This window comes from Plecotus auritus (genome assembly GCF_963455305.1).
Source record: "Plecotus auritus genome assembly, chromosome: 5".
Lineage (NCBI taxonomy): Eukaryota > Metazoa > Chordata > Mammalia > Chiroptera > Vespertilionidae > Plecotus > Plecotus auritus.
The window spans coordinates 90,582,445-90,602,681 of NC_137776.1; the positions used below are offsets into that span (position 1 = coordinate 90,582,445).

Consider the following 20,237-nt stretch of genomic DNA (forward strand, 5'->3'; position numbering starts at 1 on the left):
GGTTAATTTGCATACTTCTAATTGGCTGGTGGGCGTTGCGAAGGTATGGTCAATTAGCATGTTACTCTTTTATTAGGTAGATAGATTATTGCATCAGCTAGTCTGTCTTTGTCATATTGTGTAATTTTCATGACAAGCAAAGTATATGCTTCTTGAAAATATGGTTTTTATACATTTTTATGTATTTAACAAAACAGTATTCAGAGTAGTGCTCACTAAATACTTAATGTTTGATTGGTACATGTGACTGATACATTATCTCTTAGTCCTTCTTATATTTTTTTCCTAAATAATTTTTTTCTTGATCTTTTCATCCATGGCACCATTAGTTTGGATTCCTTCACATTTTGTTTTGTTCTATGCATCTCTCTTTGTCCCCTGTCTAATAGTTTATCAAATCCTATTCTTAAGGTCCTTAAAAATAAATTTGCTGAAGTATTACTTCCATCTTCATAAAAAGAGCTTCTTGTTTCATTTATGATTTTATATTTTATTAGGGTAGCTGTTATTAGCTTTTTCTCATACTCTCAAGTTCACTTTTCTGAACCATTTTAGTAAACATTCTGAACAACATTATATAGCAGTTTGGTTTAGAGCTCCTTAAAGTCACTGTAGTCCAGACAAAAGAGCAATTTCTTCAGCAATAAAGGGGTGTGGTAACAATCTTCAAGGAAGTTAAATGACAATATCCTATATAATTCCTATATAATAAAAGCCTAATAGGCTAAGTGTCTGGTTGTCTGGTCAGCTGTTCAACCAATCAAAGCGTAATATGCTAATGATATTCTAAGGCCACTCAACCACTCGCTATGGCGTGCACTGACCATCAGGGGGGAGACGGTCCAACCGGTAGGTTAGTTTGCTGATGGGGTCCGGCTGATCGGGACTGAGCGAGATGGGCCGGACATGCCTTGGAGCCCCCTGCAGTCCCTCCCTGGCTGGCCAACATCCCATGTCCCACCCTGGCCCCGATCGTGCACTTGTGGGGTCCCTCAGCCTGGCCTGAGCCCTCTCACAACCCAGGACCCCTCGGGGGATGTCGGAGAGCCGGTTTCGGCCCAATCCCACAGGCCAGGCCAAGGGACCCCACTGGTGCACGAATTCATGCTCCCGGCCTCTAGTATTTGTAATATGTGTAGAGTGGGGTGCTCAATAAATAATGTTATTATCATTTGTATGATTATCTCAATGTAGTTCTCTCCACAGCTTGATTATTTATTTATTTATTTTAATCTTTATTGTTCAGGTTATTACAGTTGTTCCTCTTTTTTTCCCCCCCATAGCTCCCCTCCAACCGGTTCCCACCCCACCCCATGCCCTTAACCCCCGCACTGTCCTCATCCATAGTTGTATGATTTTTGTCCAGTCTCTTCCGACAGCCCCCACACCCTTTTCCCCCTGAGGATTGTCAGTCTACTCCCTTTCCATGCCCTTGATTCTATTATATTCACCATTTATTCTATTCATCAGATTTTTTATTCACTTGATTTTTAGATTCACTTGATGATAGATATGTATTTGTTGTTCATAATTTTTATCTTTACCTTTTTCTTCTTCTTCCTCCTCTTACAGAATACCTTTCAGCATTGTATATAATACTGGTTTGGTATTGAACTCCTTTAGCTTTTTCTTATCTGTGAAGCTCTTTATCTGCCCTTCAATTCTGAATGATAGCTTTGCTGGGTATAGTAATCTTGGTTGTAGGTTCTTGCTATTCATCACTTTGAATATTTTTTGGCACTCCCGTCTGGCCTGCATAGTTTCTGTTGAGAAATCAGCTGACAGTCGTATGGGTGCTCCATTGTAGGTAACTAACTGTTTTTCTCTTGCTGCTTTTAAGATTCTCTCTTTGTCGTTTGCTCTTGGCATTTTAATTATGATGTGTCTTGGTGTGGTCCTCTTTGGATTCCTTTTGTTTGGGGTTCTGTGCTCTTCCTGGACTTGTAAGTCTATTTCTTTCACCAGGTAGGGGAAGTTTTCTGCCATTATTTCTTCAAATAGGTTTTCAATATCTTGCTCTCTCTCTTCTTCTGGCACCCCCATAATTGGAATGTTGGTACGTTTGAGGTTGTCCCAGAGGCTCCTTATACTGTCTTCCTATTTTTGGATTCTATTTTCTTTTTGCTTTTTCGGTTGTGTGTTTTTTGCTTCTTCGTATTTCAAATCTTTGACTTGATTCTTGCGATCCTCTAGTCTGCTGTTGGATCTCTGTATATTATTTTTTATTTCAGTCAGTGTATGCTTAATTTCTAATTGGTCCATTTTCATATCCTCGAGGGTATCACTAAATTTATTGGTCTTTTCTAGAAAATTCTTGAAAAACCTCATAACCGTGGTTTTGAACTCTATATCCAGTCATTTGCTTTCCTCCATTTCTTTCATTTGTGACCTGTTTCTTTGTCTCCGCATTTTGGCTGCTTCCCTGTGTTGATAGAGTGGCTTTGTGTGCTAGGTGTCCTATAGGGCCCAATGGCTCAGCCTCCCCAGTTACTTGAAGTGGACACTCTTGGTGCACTCCTTTGTGGGCTGTGTGCACAGTCTTGTTGTAGTTAAGCCTTGATTGTTGTTGGTATCACTGGGAGGAATTCACCTCCAGGCCAATTGGCTGTGAGGATCAACTGTGTTTTCGCCGGGAGAACTTATGTGCTGGAGACACCCTTATGAGACAAGACTTGCTTCAGTGGGGCTTTGGTGCTCACTGAGTCTGCCCCCTGAGTGTAACCCTTATGGATCTGAGAAGTTGTAATCTGGATGGTCCTACTATGACTCCTGGCTACACTGGTTCTTGGATCTCCAAGGAGGTGCAAATTTAGACTCGGCCTGAGGCCACCCAGCAGGAGCTACAGAGAGATCTGCAGATTCCTCTTCTTTGTTTGGGGTTTGGAGATGCCCAGATGAGGCCCAGCTGTGAAGCATTGCAAGCTGCTGTGGGGCCTTGGACCTTCTTTTGAATGTTCTAGGTCTCTCTGACTCAGCTGCAGTTTGATAGGTAAATTTAGATTTCAAAGGACCAGGCCATTCATATGCAAAAGCCTCTGTACACAGCTTGAATGGGGCAGAGTCTCAGGGCGGAGCAAACAGCAATGGCTTCCCATCAGCCCTGCCTTAAGAGGCCCCCAGGTCTCAGTGTCCCTCGGTAATCGCTGCAAGCACCTCTGAGAGAAAGCCTCCCTCCAGTTCTGCCCACTGCCAGACAGTCCAGTTTCTCCCCGTATGAGTCTGGGTCCCCAGAGTCTCACCCGGAACTGGAGTTCAGAGCAGTTGGGAGCTTGTGTCTCCTTCCGGCTTGAAAAAGCCAGCTGTGTACTCAGTTGCCAGCCCTCTCCGCGCGCGCCTCCGTACCTCTGGCTTTACTTCCACAGCTCCTCTGAGTCTCAGTGTGCTTTTCTCTTTCCATCTAGTTGTAGAATTTCCACTCAGCCAGCCTTCCTGTGATTCTGGATGATATCTGTTTTATCTTTTAGTTGTAGTTTTGAAGTGGTTGTGCGAGGCGGCAAATTCAGGTGTTTACCTATGCCGTCATCTTGGTTTCTCCTCGACAGATTGTCTTTCTCCACAGCTTGATTTTTTAAAATAAAAATGGAAATATTTTCATTATTAATGAGTAAAATATTATTTTAAAGGAAAACATGTTTAAGTATAGAAAACTAGAATTTTTTCCCTTTTTCTCCAAACCCTCAGTTCAGAGCTCAGCACAGATGAGTACGTAAATGTTTGTGCATTGTTCATTTCTTTTCCTACTGCCTTCTTTCCCCAAATACTTTTTAGCATTTTTGTTGTTGTTGTTATTTCTTTAGGATTAATAATTTATGTCACATTCTTTGCAGGTTAGATTCTTAACAGATGCCAGCTAAGTGTTAAGGATTGCTAAATAGTCTTGTTTATTCATTTATAAGGTCAAATGTATTTCTCTGTGGAAGTCTAGAAAGAAGTTTTCAAAGGTTAAGCATTATAATAAGGTTTGAATAAATTAAAGACATTTAATCGGAAATACACCACCAACCACAGTGTGTGATTTGTGTGTATAGACAGATAAATCACAAGTGTAAGCTATGTTTATTTTTGGGAGTGGTTTGGGTGTTATGAATTCCTGGTAGTTTAAGAAAGAATCTTTCTAATCCTAGCAGTATTTATTAATAAAATGGGTTTTAAAGAAAGATTCATCAGGAAATAAACTTATTAATAAAATATAACTTTGTAAAATTTATGTTTGTAGCTGAACTTGGTGACTGTGATCTTGCTGAGCATAGTCCTGAACTTGTAACTGAGTTCAGGTTCATGCCCATCCAGACTGAAGAGATGGAGTTGGCTATTTTTGAGAAATGGAAGGAATACAGGTACTTGATATTTGATCACACTTTCCTTAACATCACCATGATTGTTATTTTATATTTGTTTTCTTCTATTTCTGTACTTGGTATAGACTTCATTTTACATTTTTATTATTTAAGAAATAATATTTTTTAATTTCAGAGGTCAGACACCAGCACAGGCTGAAACCAATTATTTGAATAAAGCCAAATGGCTAGAAATGTATGGTGTTGATATGCATGTGGTCAAGGTAAGCACTATATTGTGATACTTTTATAAAAAAAAATTATTCCTTTAAGATACAAGGTGACTATGAAATTTTTTAATGTGAGAGAGGCTGTGGAGTTTGTATGAGCTAGTACTAGGTACTTTAGATAGGTGGTTATAAAGGCTGAGATTAAATATTGAATGTTAAGAATCTCACATAAAGGTTAATATAAGAAAGAAGAGAAACAACCAAAATTTCCAAAAAGTATGTCTGTTCTTTTAAGCTGTTACTTATTAAAGATTTTAACCACTTTTTAGTCTTTTACTTCACATTCATATAATCTCATATGTAAGCTAAGCAGGCTCTATAAAAATTAATTTAGAAAGCAAAGTTGAAAATCTGTAACTTGAGAGGACTTTGTTAAACTGTAGGATAAGCTGGTATAGTGACTTAAGTTATTTTTAGTTTAAGTAGCTAATTTTTCCCAGAAAGGCAGTTTTTTTTTTTTCCAAAATTTGCAATTTAAGTGGTGAAGAGAATATGAGAAGAATCTGGAAAGAGCTTTTGTTCTAGTGAGAGTGTAACTATTTTCAATAAAGACATACCTTAAAACTGTAGTGTTTCAATGAACTAAATGTACATTTTAATTTTCCTGAGAATGTTGTTTTGGAAACTCTAATTGTTGAAAATACCTTGCATAGTAATATTACCTGTGTATAATTAATATAATTCAGTGTGAAAATGAAATTAAGCAATTGTATGAAAATGTGAAGCCTGTTTTATGCAAATAAGTTAACATATTTCCTATTCCTTAAATTAGGCTAGAGACGGGAATGACTATAGTTTGGGACTAACCCCAACAGGAGTTCTTGTTTTTGAAGGAGAGACCAAAATTGGCTTATTTTTTTGGTAAGTGGAGTCAATGTCAAAGATATTTATTGTTGTTTTGTATTTTAATATGAAGTTAATACACAAAATAGAATTTGGAAATCAAATTGTTCTGAAAAGATTATAAATTAATTGAAACTGTCTCCTGTCATAGTCCTACCTCTTTAGTTTCACAACCCAGGGGCAATTTTTAAAACTCTTCTAGCCGCATTTTCCATTAGTTTCAAGGTATGTCAAAGTACATGTTTTAGTATAAGTATTATGTATTTCTAGATATGCTAAATGTTTACATGTAGTTATGTTCTACTAGGGCTGGCCTGCGGGTGATTTTGAAAGTACATTTATTAAAGCTGGGGGTAGTGGAACAAGGAAGGGCTTAGGATAGAAGAAGCAACAAGAGCGCTGAGGTGGGGCTGTTCTGGCTCACTGGTAAGTCAGAGAAAATGAGTCTTTGGAGACAGGTGCAGGGGGTTAGCCTGGGAAGGGCTGCTGCTGCCATTGCTCCCCTGGTTGCAAGTCTCTGGGGCATCTTATTATTTAGAAGATACATTCCTGTGGGGGCAGCAGAGGGAGAAGGGAAAGGCTTGGGTATGCTCCGGGATGGGGAGCACAAGTTGGGTCCTTTGTCTTGAGGATTTTTTTTTTTAAATTTTAATAAATCTTTATTCAGATTATTACAATTGTTTCTCCTTTTCCCCCCCATAGCTCCCCTCCACCCGGTTCCCACCCCACCTTCTGCCCTTACCTCCCCCCCACTGTCCTCATCCATAGGTGTATGATTTTTGTCCGGTCTCTTCATGAACCCCCCATACCCCTTTCCCCCTGAGAATTATCAGTCCACTCCCTTTCTATGCCCCTGATTCTATTATATTCACCAGGTTATTCTGTTCATCAGGTTTTTAATTCACTTGATTTTTAGGTTCACTTGTTGAGAGATATGTATTTGTTGTTCATAATTTTTCTCTTTACTTTTTTCTTCTTCCTCTTCTTTAAGAATACCTTTCAGCATTTCATATAATACTGGTTTGGTGGTGATGAACTCCTTCAGCTTTTTCTTATCTGTGAAGCTCTTTATCTGCCCTTCAATTCTGAATGATAGCTTTGCTGGGTAGAGTAATCTTGGTTGTAGGTTCTTGCTATTCATCACATTGAAAATTTCTTGCCACTCCCATCTGGCCTGCATAGTTTCTGTTGAGAAATCAGCTGACAGTTGTATGGGTGCTCCCTTGTAGGTAACTAACTGTTTTTCTCTTGCTGCTTTTAAGATTCTCTCTTTGTCTTTTGCTCTTGGCGTTTTAATTATGATGTGTCTTGGTGTGGTCCTCTTTGGATTCCTTTTGTTTGGGGTTCTGTGCGCTTCCTGGACTTGTAAGTCTATTTCTTTCACCAGGTGGGGGAAGTTTTCGGTCATTATTTCTTCAAATAGGTTTTCAGTATCTTGCTCTCTCTCTTCTTCTGGCACCCCCATAATTCTGATGTTGGTATGCTTGAAGTTGTCCCAGAGTCTTCTTACACTATCTTCAACTTTTTGGATTTTTTTTTTTGCTTTTTGCTTTTTCGGTTGAGTGTTTTTTGCTTCTTTGTATTTCAATTCTTTGACTTGATTTTTGTGTTCCTCTTGTCTGTTTTTGGGTCTCTGTATAATATTTTTTATTTCAGTCAGTGTATGTTTAATTTCTAGTTGTTCCTTTTTCATATCTTCGAGGGTCTCATTATATTTATCGGCCTTTTCTAGGATATTCTTAAAAAGCCTTATAACCGTGGTTTTGAATTCTATATCCAGTCGTTTGTTTTCCTCCATTTCTTTCGTTTGTGATCTGATTCTTTGAGGCCGCATTTTCACTGCTTCCCTGAGTTGGTAAGGTAGATTTGTGTGCTAGGTTTCCAATATGGCCCAGTGGGTCTGCCTCCCCAGTTAACCTGAGGTGGACACTCTTGGTGCACCCCTTTGTGGACTGTGTGTACAGCCTTGTTGTAATTAAGTCTTGATTGTTGTTGGTATCACTGGGAAGAATTGACCTCCAGGCCAGTTGGCTGTAAGGATCAGCTGTGTCTACGCTGGGAGAAGTTCGGTGCTGGAGACAGCCTTATAGGATTAGACTTGCCAAATTGCAATAGCCTCTGTGCTCAGCTTGGATGGGGTGGAGTCTCAGTCTTGGCTTCCCGTCAGCCTTGCCCTTACGCGCATGTGCGCGCCTTCAGACCTCTGCCTTCCCGGCTCCCGAGTCTCCGCCTGAGAGTCCAGACTCCCCCCACAAGAGCGTGGGTCTCCAGGGGCTCGCCTGGAACTGGGGTTCACTGCAGTCAGAACTGGGGCTCAGTGCAGTCAGGAGCCTCTGACTCCCTTCCAGTAGGGAAAGCCTGTGGCAACCTCCCCAGCCTTTGTGCGCACTGGCACGCGTGCGCCTTCAGACCTCCGCCTTCCCTGGCTCCTGAGTCTCCACCCGAGAGTCCAGACTCCCCCCGTAAGAGCGTGGGTCCCCAGGAGCTCGCCCAGAACTGAGGTTCAGTGCAGTCGGAACTGGGGTTCAGTGCGGTCGGGGGCTTTCTTCCCTCTTCCGCCAGAGAAAGTCAGCCAGGCTCTCAGCCGCCCTTCCTCTCTGCGCGCACAAAGACCCTTTGCCGTACCTCCAATTCTCTGTGAGCTTTTCTCTTTCCTTCTAGTTGTAGAATTTTCACTCAGCCAGCTTTCCTGTGGTTCTGGATGGTGTCCGTTCTGTCTTTTAGTGGTAGGTTTGAAATTGTTGTGCGAGGCAGCAGTTTTAGGTGCTTACCTATGCTGCCATCTTGGTTTCTCCTGTCTTGAGGATTTTTAAAGGCTGGAGTTTACGGGAGGTCTTAGGGGAGACTTCCACAGATTATACATCACCTTTTCCAGGTGTGCTCTTCAGGGTTGTGGTCTCCACTGGTTGGACACCACCAGGGCAGGGGGCCATTAATCACTGCAGCTGGTCCTGGCATAGCCCATCTGGGTTTGCTGCTTTCCTGGGCCTGGAGCTGAAATGCAACTGAGGCCTAGCTGTTATCTGTAGGGAGGTGACCTGTATCTGTCTGTAACTGGCTCGGCCGGTTTGTTCAGCTCTCTGTTTCAGTTTCCCTATTCTACCTGCCAAAGAATTTTCATAGCTTCTTACTGTCCTGCCTCAGTGTCACTATTTTTGCTATTTCTTATTCCATATGCAGTATTTTTACTCACTACTCCTTATTGTGTAAGAGGAAGATATTAATACTTTTATATCTCCTTTTAAGCTATGCTCTTTCTGTGTTCCAACTTCTATTATCCAAACTTAAATTATATTTGTGTATAAGTTGGATTTCATAATTGTAATTAAGTTTTCCAGGTTTTGTCCAAAGCTGAAAATCAAGAAATAGTGTTTAGCCCTAACCAGTTTGGCTCAGTGGGTAGAGTGTGGGCCTGCGTAGTAAAGGGTCCCAGGTTCAATTCCGGTCAAGGGCATGTACCTTGGTTGCAGGCACATCCCCAGTAGGCGGTGTGTAGGAGGCAGCTGATTGATGTTTCTCTCTCATCGATGTTTCTAACTCTCTATCCCTCTCCCTTCCTCTCTGTAAAAAATCAATAAAATATATATTAAAAAAAAGAAAAGAAATAGTGTTTACATTATTGGGTCTGTGTCAGAAGTGTCACAGATTTGAGCAGTGTACTGGTGTTGTAAACGTGGGCTAAGATGGCCCTGTGTGTTGGCTCTTACATTGTTTACTTCTTCATAGCATGTGAGGACTGTTAGCTCAAAGCCCTCAGCACCAAATTCAAATTCTTACACATACATTTGCTTTATATATATCCTAATAATATATATATATTTTTTTGTTGTTAATCCTCATCTGAGGATATTTTTCATCGGTTTTTAGAGAGAGTGGAAGGGAGGAGAGAGAGAGAGACAGACAGACATTGATTGGTTGCCTCCTGCACACACCCTGACCAGGGCTTGGAATGGAACCTGCACACCCTTGACCGGAATTGAACCTGTTGCAGACCCTTTGTTGCATGAGTTGATGTTCTAACCACTGAGCACACTGGTCAGGGTTAAGTATATTTCCAGCCATTCAAAGCCTATCTTGTTTGCATATCCCATTAAAAACTACTAGCCATAGATAAGGTAAATCTTGTAGCTATAAAAGACTCCAAACCACTACTGCCTTTCGGAGCTCTCTGACCCAGAGACTCCCCCTTGCTGCTGAATGCCATTGCCTAGGTACATAAGCCCCCTCTCTGATTCCCCTTTTCTGGCAGTCCCAATGCCTTCTTCCCCTTCTTGGTGGGGCCTCTGTGCCATTTGTCTCTGGATGTTCTGCTGTGAAGGACTTCCCCTCATGCAACCTGTCCAAACACCTCTCAGTAAAGATCTGTGCAGTACTGCTATCTCTGTCTTTTTCCTGATCAACCCTGAAATCCTTGAACTCACAACTGGGATTACATTTCCTTTCCATGTACCTTTTTATTTTTCCTAGAGCTCTTGGCTCCCCCTCCTCCAATGTCTTGCACAGCACCACATACATTTCTTTAAATTACCCATCTTTGTGGTCTCCTTAAGTTCTTTCAAATTCTCAAGGGCTATATGAAATGATACTTTTTCAGTGGGAACTGTTTGCTCTCCAAACTGCTGTACAATTTTTATCTTGGGACTTCCATTTTCTGTTTCTTGGCTAGGATTCTGTGTCCTCTTTCCATATTTTCCTTTCTTTGCTTTTGTTTTTTTCTGAGATATACATATATATATGTATATGTGTGGAAGCCTTAAAATGTTATATTCTTCTATTATGTTTTCTTGATAATTGAGCTGAGAATAGAATTTTAGGTTGAAAATTATTTCCCCTTCAAAAGTTGAAGATAGTATTCCATTTATTTTTGCATCTAGGTGTCCTTGTTCGGGACTGTTTGAGAGACTTGAATGGGACACCTTTATAACTGTCCCTCTCTGGGTAAGGGAGCTGGGGCATTTATCTACTCAGTCCTTGAGTGTTAATTCTCTTACACTTCCAACTTGCCCTGTGGGCTGACAGGATATGATTCATAGCCAGAAAATGCTCTAGGCTGAGAGATAAAGCATCCTTTGTACCACCTCATAGAATGTTGTGAGAATGAATTGAATTAATACATGTAAAACATTTAGAAGAGTACCTGATACTTAGTAGGATCAGACCCACAACCTGGGGTATGTGCCCTGACTGGGAATTGAACCTGAAACCTTTTGGTGGCCAGGACAGTGCTCCAACCAATGAGCCACCTAGCCAGCGCTCTTCAACATTTTTAATGCCTGATAAATGTGCAGCATCAATTTTGCTAGAAGTGTTGCTTTTGAAAAATTTTGTCTATTATCTTAGCTAATTTTTTAGATTGGAGGCCTTTTTGATGGCCAGTGCAGGTTATGTTTATTTTATTTTACCCTTACCAGTTTTCAGTTCAGAAGTTAGATGATTAATGTGCTTGAAGTAACAACAACATTTTTTTTTTAATTTAGAGGACATTTTTTTTTAATCTGGCTATTATTCTCATATTGTTACAGGCCCAAGATAACTAGATTGGATTTTAAGAAGACTAAATTAACCTTGGTGGTGGTGGAAGATGATGATCAGGTGGGAATTGTATTGCATTACTTATGTAACAATGACTATTTATGTAGTAACTTAAATCTCTAAAAGGGGAAAATGTTCCTTGTTGTTTTATAGACCCAAAGAACTCAGTATAATTAATTAATATATACATATACTGTGTATATACAAATTACTATGTGTGAGAGGAAGGGAGAGGGAGAGAAAGAGAGAAACATCAATGATGAAAGAGAATCATTGATTGACTGCCTCCTGCATGCCCCACACTGGGGATCGAGCCTACAATCTAGGCATGTACCCCAACCGGAAATGGAACCATAACCTCCTGGTTCATAGGTCTACGCTCAACCACTGAGCCACGCCAGCCGGGCTACCTAATAATATTTTAAAGTAAAACCTTCTAAACTAACAATTACCTCCCTGCTTCCCCCAGTTAAATCTAGTTCCTAATTGATACACACAACAACATGTGTGCAACTCAAATGCATTATGCAGATTCAAAAGATCATGACTATATGAGTTTATTTTATATGGCAATCTGGGAAAGGAAACCTGTAGGAATGGAGGATAGATCACTGATTATTTGGGACTAAGTGGAGTAAGAAGGCTTAACTACAAAGGAACAGCACAGGGAATTTGGGGGACTGAGAGAACTATTCTCTATCTTGATTTTGGTGGTAGTTGCTATCTATACTCGATGCCAGAAATTTTCAACCTTTTTCATTTCACGACACACAAACTACTAAAATTCTGTAGCATACCAAAAAATATATTTTTTGCTTATCTGACAAAAAAATAGGTATAATTTAGATTGATTTGCACTGGACAACTATTGTATTGGCTATTGTAATTTTTAAATTTGATAATCTAAGGGAAAAGTGCCCCTAACTAAATAGGTCTGGTATTGCATGTTTTAAAAATTCTTGTGGCACACCAGTTGAAAATTGCTGCTCTATGCATTTGTCAAAACTTACAGGATTGTGAATAAATATAATTTTAATGTATACAAAGAAATACATTTGAAAAAACACGTATACATATAGATAGGTAAAGATAAAAACAAATTTGGCAAAATGTTAAAGAGATTTGCATACACAATGAAGTGAGAAGGGCTACTTAGAAGAACCTAAAATAAGATTCTGAAAATTAGATGTAACAGTGCTAAGTTTTGAATGTTTTATTATTGAGGTACATACAAAGGATTGTCCTATCACACAGCCTGGAAGAAAATCATAGAGACAGTAATCGATCATTTAAAAAAGAAATCTCTTGATGACACAGAGGATGATCATTATATTATCAAAATATGAGCAGAAAATGATTGAAAAAAGGCAGATATTGCATTTAAAAATAATGTTTTTATGAAAGCTCATGTATGATTAAATGATAATTTAATCTAAAGGTAGTCCCTTCAAGAAGAAGAAAATATAATCCTATGTGATAAGAATATGGTCATAATTTAATTGGTGACACTTGTTATTGGGCTATAAAATAATTCTGCATCTTACAATTGATAGCATTTTAGATTTGATCTAATACATAATACAGTATTGGTTTCTTATATATCTTAAAGTATTTTATACATATATTCAAGTAAATATGTAGATCAGTTCTTTTTAAAAACAAGTTTGCATGCTTATAAACTACTAGAGGCCCGGTGCACAAAATTTGTACATGGGGGTGGGGAGTTCCCTCAGTCCAGCCTGCACCCTCTCCAGTCTGGGACCCCTCAAGGGATGTCCGACTGCCCATTTAGGCCCGACATCCCTACCACAATCCAGGACTGCTGGCTCCCAACTGCTCATCTGCCTGCCTTCCTGATTGCCCCTAACCGCTTTTGCCTGCCAGCCTGATCACCCACTAACCACTCCCCTGCCAGCCTGATTGATGCCTAATTGCCCTCCCCTGCTGGCCTGGTCACCCCTAACTGCCCTCCCCTGCAGGCCTGGTCCCCTCCAACTGCTCTCCCCTGCAGGCCTGGTCCCCTCCAACTGCTCTCCCCTGCAGGCCTGGTCCCCCCCAACTGCCCTCCCCTGCAGGCCTGGGGCCCTCCCAACTGCCTTTCCCTGCAGGCCTGGTCGCCCCCAACTTCCCTCCTCTGCCGGCTTGGTCACCCCTAACTGCCCTCCCCTGCTGGCTTGATCGCCCCCAACTGACCCCCCCTTGCAGGCCTTGTCCCTCCCAACTACCTTCCCTTGCTGGCCTGATCGCTCACAACTGCCCTCCCTTGCAGGCCTGGTCCCTCCCAACTGCCCTCCCTTGCTGGCCATCTTGTGTCCACATGGGGGCAGGATCTTTGACCACATTGGTGTAGCCATCTTGTGTGTTAGAGTGATGGTCAATCTGCATATTACTCTTTTATTAGATAGGATAGAGTCCTGGTGCACAGGTGGGGGCCAGCTGGTTTGCCCTGAAGGGTGTCCCGGATCAGGGTGGGGGTTCCCTTGGGGCGTGGGGCGGCCTGGGCGAGGGGCCTGTGGTAGTTTGCAGGCCGGCCATGCCCCCTGGCAACCCAAGCGGAGGCCCTGGTATCTGGGGTTTATTTATCTTCTACAATTGAAACTTTGTAGCCTGGAGCAGAGCCAAGCCTTCTGCTTGCTCTGAGATGGCAGCCATTTCTGTTGGAATTTATGTATCTTCTATAATTGAAACTTTGTAGCCTTAAGCGGAGGCCTGGGCCGGCCAGGGCTGCAGAAGCTTGGCTTCCTCCATCGCCGCGGGCAACCCTAGCCTCCTGCTCTTTCCAGCTCCGTGGCTGCCGCCATTTCTGTTTGGATTTATGTATCTTCTATCATTGAAACTTTGTAGCCTTGAGTGGAGGCCTAGGCCGGCAAGGGCAGGCAGAAAGCTTGGCTTCTTCCATTGCTGGGGAAACCCAAGCCTCCCTCCTGCTCTCTGTGGCTGTAGCCATCTTGGTTGAATTTATTTGCATGTTTGCTCCTGATTGGCTGGTGGGCGTGGCTTGTGGGTGTAGCAGAGTGATTAATTTGCATATTACTCTTTCATTAGATAGGATTCTTACATTTTTTCAACTGTATATTATAACTGGAAATCTTTTTCATATCCTATATAATAAAAGCCTAATATGCTAAGTGTCCAGTCATCCATTCAACCATTCAAAGTGTAATAAGTTAATGATATGCTAAGGCTGCTCAACCACTCGCTATGATGTGCACTGACCACCAGGGGGCAGATGCTCCAACTGGTAAGTGAGCTTGTCGCTGGGGTCCGGCCAATCGGGAATGAGCATAATGGGCAGGACAAGCCCTGGAGCCCTCCCACAATCCCTCTTCGGCTGGCCAACCCTCCCGCATCCCTCCCTGACCTTGATCGTGCACCGCTGAGACCCTTGACCTGGCCTGCACCCTCTCACAATCCAGGGCCCCTCAGGGGATGTCAGAGAGCTGGTTTCGGCCCCATCCTGCAGGCCAGGCCAAGGACCCCACTGGTGCATGAATTCGTGCATCCGGGCTCTAGTCAGTACAGAATGCTTCTTCATTCTTATTAAAAACAGAAAACTGTAGTATTCTAGGATGTGCCCTAATTTATTTAATCAATTTTTAATTGACATTTATTCACTATATTGACAATTTCTACATTGGCAAGTATCTATAGCATAATTTTCTGGAGGTGGACTTGCTGGTTCAAATGGGTATGTGCATTTGTCATGGATGTCGAGAGAGCCTATCATGTTGTACTCTTTATCTGTGTACAAACCTTTTCCAGGAGTTACCACATTTTTATCTGAAAGGTGAAAAATGGAATTTCATGCTAGGTTTAATTTTTAATTGTTATGAGTGATATTGAACATTTTTTTGTAAATTTGAATTATTTGTATTTCATTTTTTCCAAACTGTCTATTTATATCCTTTGCCCATTTTTCTTTTGGGTTGTTGGACTTTTTTCTTGCAGGTTTTGCACTTTGTCATATAAATTGTAAATATCTTACCTAATTGTTGCCTTTTAGCCCTGCTTATTGGGATCTTTGTCATTTATTTTTAAAAATTTAAATAGATGAATTTGTCAGTCATTTATGGTATATGGGTTTTGTGTCATAGAAAGGTTTTCCTACTTTGAGTTTATTAATTTTTCCATGTTTTTTTCTATGTGTGGTTTTTGTTGGTAAATTTCATTGACATATAACATACATTCAGATAAGTGCTAATATAAATGTACTGCTTGTTGAATTTTCAAATGTATCTGTATGACCAGCACCCAGATGAGGAAATAGACTAGTACCAAAATAATAGAATCTTCTTTGTGCTCCCCAATAGGTACAGCCCCCCAAGGATAACGACTCTCCTGACTCTAACACCATAGATTAGTTTTTGCTTATCTTTTGAATTTATGAAACCTGACTGAATGTTCTTTTTGTATCTGGTTTCCTTATTTTAACATTGTATTTGTGAGTGTTAGCCCTGTTGCAGTGAGTAGTTGTAGTTGGCTTATTGTTATATTATGTACTAGAGGCCTGGTGCACAAAATTTGTGCACTTGCGGGGGCGTCCCTCAGCCCAGCCTGCGCCCTCTCGCAGTCTGGGAGCCCTCATGGAGCAGGCCTAATCCAGCAGTTGGACATCCTCAAGCAGGAGAGGCTCCCGCCACCGCCGCTGCACTCGCCAGCTGTGAGCCAGACTTCTGGCTGAGCAGTGCTCCCGCTGTGGGAGCACAATGACCACCAGGAGAAAGCTCATGCATTGAGCATATGCTGCCTGGTGGTCAGTGTGCTTCATAGCGACCAGTCATTCTGCCATTCAGTTTATTTGCATATTAGCCTTTTATTATATAGGATAATTATATTGCTGTATAGTGTATAGTTTTCCATTTTATGAGTAGACACACTTATTTACCCATGATAGACATTTCAATTATTTTTAATTTTTGGCTATTTAGAAGAGGGCTGCTCTGAACACTAGGCTATGCATGTGTTTGTTTTTGGTGGATGCTGCCAAACTGTTTTCCAAAGTGTTTATATAAGTTTACACTTACACCTGCAGTGTTCTAAGAGCTTTTTTTTATTAATGTTTTTTTTCTCATTTTAGCCATTCTGATAGTAGAATCACTTTTAATTTGCATTCTCCTGATGACTGTTCCTATAGTACAGTACTTATACTGTATATACACATTTCAAATAATTATAAAGGCAGTGTTTATTAAAATACCTTTCATTTTCAAACTTGAGCTGTCAGCTGTTACAGTGTATACATTATTTTGGGATAGCTTGTATTTATTGGATATTTGGATATTCTTTTTTATGGAGTGCCTTTTCAAGTGTTTTGTTCATTTTAAAGTTCTTTATATATTCTAGATATTAATTCTTTGCCATATATGTGTTGCAGATATCTTCTGTTTCTTGGCTTGCCTTTTGTCTCCCCTATTCTTTGCCATATATGTGTTGCAGATATCTTCTGTTTCTTGGCTTGCCTTTTGTCTCTCCTCTATTAATCTTTTGGGTTAATAGAGGATTTCAATTTTAATGTAATACAATTTTTTCCTTTGTGGTCAGTACTCTTTGTGTCTTAAAATTTAAGAATTTTTGCCTATACCAAGGTCATGAAGAACCTACATATAGAGTTTATAAAATATTTTTAAATGACAAAATAGTTCAAGTTACAGAATTAAATATACTGAAAAGTACAAAGAAATTATAAAATTGATATCCATTTCACTCATTTAGATTTAACATTTTTGGCATTGTTTCTTCAGAATTATCTTTTAGAGATAGATAATGTATGTTTGATACAGTTAAGGTCTAACACCCCAGCTTGCTCCTTTCTTCCCCGTAGCTGGTCACCATTCTTGGAGGGTATCATTCTCTTCTTTCTCAAAATATGAACACATGGTAGAATTGTTTTAAAATTTTACATAAATCATACACACACACACACACACACACACACACACACACACACACTAGGGGGGGGGGCCGGTGCACGAAATTCATGCACTGGACCTGGGGGTGGTCCCTCAGCCCAGCCTGCCCCATCTCACAGACAGGGAGCCCTCAGGGGATGTCCTACTGATGGCTTAGGCCTGCTCTCCGTGGGGAGCGGGCCTAAGCTGCAGTCTGGTCTCCCTCTATGGGAGGCGACCAGGCTGATCAGGGGAAGGCGGCAGCCCCATCACCCTGCTGCTGCAGCCACTGCCCGCTACCACAGCGGCCAAGGTGTTTTCATCAACACGGACTCCAGTCCCTTCACCATGAAAAAATGACAACTTTCTTTAGGCATTTTCAAGATGTGTCTTTCATAGGATATGACATTTCTTTCTTTTTTTTTTTATCCTCACCTGAGGATATGTTTCCATTGATTTTTAGAGAGTGTGGAAGAGAGGGAGAGACGGAGAGAAACATCAATGTGAGAGGGACACTTTGAGTTTTTGCCTCCTGCATGAGCCCTGACCTGGGCCCCGGCCAAGGAGGAGCCTGTAACCTAGGTACATGCCCTTGATCAGAATCGAACCCGGACCCTGCGGTCGGCAGGCTGAGGCTCTATTCACTGAGCCAAACCGGTTAGGGCAGGATATGACATTCCTTAGCCCCTCCAGCAGCAGACCTTCGTTTTTTCCTCCAAGAGTGTTGTGGAAAAACCCTAGATCACCTTCTTGGATTCTTATAACCCAAGTTACCAAGAACACTGCAAGTGGCAGCATACAGGGAACTTAGCCAATGAGCGGTCAGAAAAGGTGTTTACACTCGAACTGGTTTGGCTCAGTGGATAGAGCGTCAGCCTGCAGACTGAAGGGTCCCAGGTTTGATTCCTGTTAAGGGCATGTACCTTGGTTGGGGGCACATCCCCAGTGGAGAGTGTGCAGGAGGCAACTGATCGATGTTTCTCTCTCATCGATGTTTCTGACTGTCTATCCCTCTCCCCTCTTCTCTGTAAAAAATCAATAAAATATATTTTAAAAATAAAGAAAAAAAAAGGTGTTTCCTCTGCAGCTCATGCACAGAGGACCCCCTGTGTTGTGTCCACTGGGCTAGGGGCATGTCCCCACGGCCCTGGGGGGCATGCTCCAGAGGCTGGCAACCAGCCCCGCATTGTGGGCGCTGGGCTAGGGGGCGTGTGCGGACCCTGGGCGTGTGGCAGCTGCCAGGTCTGCATGCCCCTGAGGCCGGCAGCCAGCCCTGCGTTGTGGGCACTGGGCTGGGGGCGTGGATACGGGCCGCCGCTTGGCGCTGGTGCAAGCGCAAGTGGCCGCCATGCCCCCAGCCGCTTGGCACCTGCGCCCGTAGGCCAGGAGTGGCCAGGGGTGTTCTGGGACCCCAGCTGCTCAGAGCCTAGACGCGGGCCTACAGGCTAGGAGTGGCCTAGCTCCCGAGCATGTTCCCGGGACCCAGACCGCTCGGCACCTGTGTATGCAAAGTAACCCTCCATCTTTGTCGGGTTAATTTGCATACTCCTGATTGACTGGTGAGCATAGCGGAGGTACGGTCAATTTACATGTTTCTCTTTTATTATATAGGATATTTTTAAAACTTTTTGCAAGTTGCTTATTTTACCTAAACAGGTGTAACCATGTAGATCTAGTTCATTCATTTTAATCTATATGTAGTATTCTGTAATATGAATAAACAGTAGTACATTCATTAATTTATCTTTGTATAGTGTTTTTCCTTTTTTTTAAATCCTCACCTGAGGATATTTTCCCTTGATTTTTAGAAAGAGTGGGAGAAAGAGGGAAAGAAAGAGAGAAATATCGATGTAAGAGAAACCCTGCACGAGCCCTGATGAGGGCCCAGGCCGGGGAGAAGCCAGCAACCGACCTACGTGCCCTTGACTGGAATCGAACCTGAGACCCTTTGGTCCGTAGGCCGACATTCTATCCACTAAGCCAATCTGGCTAGGGCTGTATAGTTTTTAAATATACCAGTATTTACTTGATTATTTCTTTTGTTTTAGACAGTTAGTTTTTTTTTTTGTACGTGTGCCAGATTTTACTCTTATAAATGAGACTGAAGAAAATCTTTGGGTGCAAATTTTTTGTTTAAAAAATCTGGAGAAACATAGTTTAGATATTACAACATGGGCCTGGAGTCTGAGTGGAGAGGTTCAAATTCTGGTTTTCTCTCTTAACTAGCTTTGTGACCTTGGGCTTAATTTCTTGAGTCTCAGTTTCCTTATCTGTGAAATGGGCCAAATGATAGTATCTGCTCATTGAGGTAATTCATGTGAAATTCTTAGGAAAGTACCTATGAATGTTAACTATTATAATTAGACTAGAGGCTCGGTGCACTAAATTTGTGCACTCAGGGATGGGGGTCCCTCAGCCAGGCCTGTGCCCTCTTGCAGTTGGACATCCTTAGCACTGCCATGGAGGCGGGAGAGGCTCCCGCCACTGCTGCTGCACTCGCCAGCCGAGAGCCCGGCTTCTGGCTGAGTGGATCTCCCCCTGTGGGAGCGCACTGACCACCAGCGGGCAGCTCCTGTGTTGAGCGTCTGCCCCCTGGTGGTCAGTGTGCATTATAGCGACCGGTCATTCTGCTGTCAGACCAAAACTGGCTCTCTGACATCCCCTGAAGGGTCCCGGATTGCGAGAGTTTGCAGGCCAGGCTGAAGGGTCCCACCGTTGCATGATCAGGGCCTGGGAGGGATGCAGGAGGTTGGCCAGCCGGGGAGGGACTGCGGGAGGGCTTTAGGGTGTGTCCAACCTATCTTGCTCAGTCCCAATCAGCTGGACTCCAGCAGCAAGCTAACCTACCTGTTAGAGAATCTGCCTCCTGGTGGTCAGTGCACATCATAGCGAGCAGTTGAGCGGCCTTAGCATATCATTAGCTTATTATACTTTGATTGGTTGAACGGATGACCAGACACTTAGCATATTAGGCTTTTATTATATAGGAATAGAGGCCCAGTGCACGAATTCATGCACCTTGAATTGTGGGCCGCGAGGCTGCAGTGGGCACAGGAGCGTGTCTCGGACCATCCTCTGCTCCCCTGCCTGGCCCCTCCTGCCGCGTCTCCTGGTCCCCTGTCTGCCAGTAGCCCTACTCCCGCTGCTGCCAGCCCCGCTCACCCTCACTGACGGCTTAGAGCGATTGGGGCCAGCGCCAGTAGTGGGTGTGAGTGGGACCAGCACTGTCAGTGGGTGTGAGCGATGGCTGCTGCCCTGATCACACCTGAGGAGCAGAGGGAGACAGAGAATCCCTGAGGGGCAATTGGGGCTGGCAGCCACTACTTGCACTTGCTGATGGCACCGAGCAATAGGGGCTGGTACCAGGCACCGGCAGTGTGTGTGAGTGTTGGCTCTGGTGCCGGCAG

At 42.5% G+C, this 20,237-nt stretch overlaps 1 protein-coding gene across 4 annotated transcripts in view; it reads left to right on the top strand.

Annotated features, from left to right (window-relative positions):
• Positions 1-20,237, top strand: part of EPB41L5 (erythrocyte membrane protein band 4.1 like 5) — a 186,326-nt gene that overhangs the window by 57,688 nt on the left and 108,401 nt on the right. For all 4 annotated transcript variants that reach the window (XM_080671033.1, XM_080671035.1, XM_080671034.1 and 1 more), the window contains exons 8-11: positions 4,217-4,337; positions 4,474-4,561; positions 5,340-5,428; positions 10,933-11,002. In XM_080671033.1, coding sequence (XP_080527159.1) covers positions 4,217-4,337; positions 4,474-4,561; positions 5,340-5,428; positions 10,933-11,002 — 368 coding nt within the window. The remainder of the gene's footprint in view (positions 1-4,216; positions 4,338-4,473; positions 4,562-5,339; positions 5,429-10,932; positions 11,003-20,237) is intronic.